Source organism: Nematolebias whitei, unplaced genomic scaffold, assembly GCF_014905685.2.
Source record: "Nematolebias whitei isolate Nwh7 unplaced genomic scaffold, NemWhi1 Nwh_scaf_2914, whole genome shotgun sequence".
Taxonomy (NCBI): Eukaryota; Metazoa; Chordata; class Actinopteri; order Cyprinodontiformes; family Rivulidae; genus Nematolebias; species Nematolebias whitei.
This window is the reverse complement of record NW_023621459.1, coordinates 1-5,458: the sequence shown is the minus strand read 5'-3', so window position 1 is coordinate 5,458 and position 5,458 is coordinate 1. Positions and strand designations below refer to the sequence as shown.

The 5,458-nt window shown below is 44.5% G+C and overlaps 1 protein-coding gene across 1 annotated transcript; it reads right to left on the bottom strand.

The window, feature by feature from the left end:
- Positions 1-239: 239 nt before the first annotated feature.
- On the bottom strand, positions 240-2,238 carry LOC119429570 (protein NLRC3-like). Its single transcript, XM_037697176.1, has 2 exons — positions 2,172-2,238; positions 240-2,095 (listed from the first exon to the last, which is right to left on the bottom strand). Exons 1-2 carry the CDS (start codon positions 2,236-2,238, stop codon positions 297-299), a joined length of 1,866 nt encoding a protein of 621 aa, XP_037553104.1. The 3' UTR covers positions 240-296.
- Positions 2,239-5,458: the final 3,220 nt, after the last annotated feature.

Sequence of the window (5,458 nt, the reverse complement as noted above, 5' to 3'; positions counted from 1 at the left end):
CTAGTTTAAACAGCTAAAACTGAAGTGAATTGTTGCATCTTCAAACAACTCTAATGTCAAAACTTTTATTACAACTCTGTAAAACAATATTTGATAAACATCCACATGTTGTTTGTTCACTCTGTAGTAATTGACAAAATATTTCTGGTTATTTACTAGTATAAATATCACATGAAGCATCAAAGAGTCATGTTTTATAAAGTCAAAGTTCTGATTCAGAAGTGGATCCATTTGTCATCACATTACAAAGTTTATTTAAATGTTACTTATTTAGAAATATTTTAATATTTTAGTACTTACTTGGCTTTTTTGGAAACTTTGACCACTGGCAGCAGCCTCAGAATAGACTTCCTGTCTTCAGTATATTTCCATGGGTTGAAATCATCCAGAATTTTTCCTGATGTCAGTAAGATGAAGACCAGAGCTGACCAGTGAGCAGGAGACAGATCATCTGTGGAGAGACTTCCTGAACTCAGAGACTGTTGGATCTCCTCCACTAGAGAACCATCATTCAGTTCATTCAGACAGTGGAACAGATTGATGCTTTTCTCTGCAGACAGATTCTTACTGATCAGATTCTTGATGTACTGGACTGTTTCCTGACTGGTCTGTGAGCTACTTCCTGTCTGTGTCAGCAGGCCTCGTAGGAGAGTCTGATTGGTCTGCAGTGAAAGACCCAGGAGGAACCGGAGGAACAAGTCCAGGTGTCCATTTGGACTCTGTAAGGCCTGGTTCACAGCACAAAGGTGGAGATATTTTAGTTTTGGTTTCTTCAAACTTAAAAATCTCTTGGCTTTTGTTGGATGTTCTTCCATCAGATTGAGCCCAGAGTTGATGAAGGTCAGATGGACATGAAGAGCAGCCAGAAACTCCTGAACACTCAGATGGACGAAGCAGAACACCTTGTCCTGGTACAGGCCTCTCTCCTCTTTAAAGATCTGTGTGAACACTCCTGAGTACACTGAGGCTGCTCTGATATCGATGCCACACTCTGTCAGGTCTGATTCATAGAAGATCAGGTTTCCTTTCTGCAGCTGCTCAAAAGCCACTTTTCCCAGAGACTCAATCATCTTCCTGCTCTCTGGACTCCAGAGTGGATCTGTCTCAGCTCCTCCATCATACTTGACCTTCTTGACTTTGGTGTGAACCAGCAGGAAGTGGATGTACATCTCAGTCAGGGTGTTGGGCAGCTCTCCTCCCTCTCTGCTTTTCAACACGTCCTCCAGAACTGTAGCAGTGATCCAGCAGAAGACTGGGATGTGGCACATGATGTGGAGGCTTCGTGATGTCTTGATGTGGGAGATGATCCTGCTGGCCTGCTCCTCATCTCTGAACCTCTTCCTGAAGTACTCCTCCTTCTGTGGGTCAGTGAAGCCTCTGACCTCTGTCACCATGCCAACACACTCAGCAGGGATCTGATTGGCTGCTGCAGGTCGTGTGGTTATCCAGAGGCGAGCAGAGGGAAGCAGTTTCCCCCTGATGAGGTTTGTCAGCAGCACATCCACTGAGGTGGACTCTGTAACATCAGTCAGAATCTGATTGTTGTGGAAGTCCAGAGGAAGTCGACACTCATCCAGACCATCAAAGATGAACACAAGCTGGAAGTCTTCAAAGCCGCACATTTCTTTGGTTTCAGTAAAGAAGTGATGAACAAGTTCCACCAAGCTGAACTTCTTCTCTTTCAGCACGTTCAGCTCTCTGAAAGTGAATGGAAACATGAAGTGGATGTCCTGGTTGGCTTTGTCTTCAGCCCAGTCCAGAGTGAACTTCTGTGTTAAGACTGTTTTCCCAATGCCAGCCACTCCCTTTGTCATCACTGTTCTGACTGGTTCATGTCTTCCAGGTGGGAGTTTAAATATGTCTTCTTGTCTGATGGTTGTTTCTGGTGTGTGTGGTTTCCTGGATGCTGTTTCAATCTGTCTGACCTCATGTTCATCATTGACCTCTCCAGTCCCTCCCTCTGTGATGTAGAGCTCTGTGTAGATCTCATTCAGAAGGGTTGGGTTTCCTGCTTTAGCAATCCCCTCAAACACACACTGGAACCTCTTCTTCACACAACTTTTAAGGTTACGTTGACAAACTGCTGCAACTTGTCCTGAACAAACAAAATCATACATTTATTAATTAAAGAATAAATTCCAAAAGTTAAATATTTATAGAAATCCTCTTACTGCTCTGCAGATGGTCAGCCAGCTCCTCCTGCTTCATCCTCCTCAGGAAATAAACTGTGATCTTCATCAATGCCTCTCTGCTCCTCCTCTGCTCTTCGTCATCACCCTCCAACACGTCCTCATCCTCCCTCTGACTCTCTAAGCATTCTGGGTAATTTGGGCTAAGAGCCTTCTGGATCTTCTTCAGCTCGTTCTTCACAAAAGTGACCATGTTGTCCTCCAGCAGCTGGAACAGAAAAATATCTGAATGACACATCAGACTGAAATCATGGAGCCAAACATCAGATCCATGTTGGACAGACTGACTGTCCACTGGTCTACATGTTGGAAAGACTGACAGTCCACTGGTCTACGTATTGGACAGACTGACAGTCCACTGGTTTACGTGTTGGACAGACTGACAGTCCACTGGTCTACGTGTTGGACAGACCGACAGTCCAGTCCACTGGTCTACGTGTTGGACAGACTGACAGTCCACTGGTTTACATGTTGGAAAGACTGACAGTCCACTAGTCAGCATGTTAGACAGACTGACAGTCCACTGGTCAGCATATTAGACAGACTGACAGTCCACTGGTCAGCATGTTAGACAGACTGACAGTCCACTGGTCTATGTGTTGGACAGACTGACAGTCCACTGGTCTACATGTTGGACAGACCAACAATCCACTGGTCTGCATGTTGGACAGACCGACAATCCACTGGTCTACATGTTGGACAGACTGACTGTATACTGGTCTACAAAGTGCAGCATGGAGATGACAGTGAACACAACACATGGAAAAGTACTTGTTGTACATGAACGCACCATAAATATGGAGTCCAGTTGTGTTTGATGCTGCTGGGCAGACTGAACACTGGGAACCTCTGAGCTCTGCTGGTCCACTCTGTGGAGGAATCATGAAGAATTAGCTCCACTTGTGTCTGTCCACACAGAGACAAACAGCAGCTAAAGGTCCATGTGGAGTCAGGATCCAGAAACTATTTGTCCTCCTCCATCCAGCAACACCTGCCACCTGAGTGGAAGTTCCTACCTACACTGTGTTTGAAGCAAAGGTCAAAGGTGACACCTGCTGGACCACCTGGTGACCTACAGACACTCAGAAACTCCTCCTACAACCTCCATTCTTTCACTTTGACTGCTGAGTTTGGAGAAAACATCCAACACACACCGCTTCACATGTGAACATAGAAATGTGTGAAAAAGGGCTGAGCTCACATGAAACACATGTTGGAATGAAAACATTTCAGACAGACTCAGTTACATTTTACACAGTTACAACATTTAGAGACAGCTCACCTCTCTGCTGATGGAGGCTGGACTGATTTAAAATCAATAAGATGACGATTTGACCAGTCGCTCTTTAAGGACACACAGCTGGGTTCAGGTCCAGCTTTGAGTCTCTGATGGATCCTGTTAAAAAAAGTTACATTTAATGATTGAGTCATGGTGATTGGTGTCAGATCCTGAGTCTGGATCCTGGAACATTCTGGATGAAAGTGACAGGATTATTTGTTCTCAGTTATTGATCCTGAAACGATCCTTTCCAGCTGCAGGACACCACATCTGTAATTCTACAGTCCATCTTCTCCAGTTCTCCTCCTCTTCCTGCAGCAGACATGTTGTTCTTCTTGAACTGGATTAAAGTGGATGAGTGTGTAGTTGAGTAATCCAGATTATTGTCAGCAGCAGAGCAGAGAGCTGCAGCCTCCTCTGTGTTTGTTAGAGACTGAGAGAGGAGAAGGTGGACTCAGAATCACAGCCTGAACTCTCTGGTTCTGGAAGTTCTCTGAAACTACACAACAAGCTGAACACAGCAGCCTTTCTTTGTGTCAGCTGCTGGAAAAACCTGAACCTCCACTCAGAGACCAGAACCAAGGAGGGTTTAGACCAGATCTGTTAGCTTGGACTCTGTCCCAGAATGAAGGAGACGTGGAGATCAGCTGGAAACCATTCAGACTTTAAACAAGTTACTAGAGACTGGACTGGTACCAAAAACTAGTAAAACTAGTAAAAAGTCCAGATTGTTGCTGATGTTCTGGAAACTAACAGTGAAACTGGTTGTGATGGGAGTTCTGGTTCTGTCTCTGTCAGTCAGAGTTTTAGAGGAGGGTTTTGGTTTTTCCTCTGGAGATTTGATCCTGGATGTTTGTAACTGTCAGTCTGAGACAGCTGAGAGTTTCTGTTACCATGGAGACGGTAATGAGCTCCAACTTCAGCTGATGTTCATCATTTCATCTAAAATCATCTGATGGATCATCTGAACATGAGAAGAATAAAAAGCAGAGCTGAAGGCTCAGTTTGGTTCTGGTTCCTGCTGGATTCTGTCATCAGCAGCTTTGTTCACGACACAATCAGCATCCTTTAAAACGTTGGTTACATACTGTAACCCCAGATTCTATGAGTATAGGCATAGCCCTTTAAGAGCTTTCGCTTAGAGGGTTTATCCCGTTATGCGTAGCATAAGCACTGAAAATTTTAGTCCACGCCCACCTGCTGTGTGGGCCCCACCCGGTCCGTATAAATTACGTTAAGAGCGGGACATCGGCTCCCAAAATAGCTTTTTTCTTCAGCCATTTAGGAGCCAGTGAGGCCCGACGCTTAAAGGGCTACGCCTATACTCATAAAATCTGGGGTTACAGTACGTAACCAACGTTCTATTTCGTATAGGCTTCGCCCTTTAAGAGCTTTCGCTTAGTGGGTTAAGGGCGAAGCAGATGTGGTCCTCGCCTCACTGGGTCCATTCGAACACCGTATGAAGCAGAAGCTTGCCCAAAAAGTCTAATCACTCAGCTCCCATGTGCGTAATTACGCATTGCGTAATTATGTGTGCCATGCACAGACGCATGTTGTGTAACTATGCATTCTGAATGCATGAATGCCCCGGAAACATCAACGGGGAGGGAAAAATGCTGAAAAGAGCCATGAACCAACCGGTTTACGGCTGAACCGTATGAACAGATTAATAATAACAAGAGAGTTGATTATTAATCAGATGAACTGATTGGTAACAATAGTCGTGAACTGATTAATGACAATAGAATCAAATAACAGTCACAACTTGTGATTGATAACATCTCACACTGTAATGCATGCAGACAGATGTGAGTAAAACGGAGTTCCATGAAACAACAATATTCATTCTGAAACACTAAGGACATAATGTGTCATGGAACAGGCTGTCACATCACCTAAATAAAGGCGAATAAATGAGCAGGGTGTTGACCACGTGGCCACAGTGCAAAATGTCCTGCATTGACATACCATTATGCAAAGCAGTCGAAAA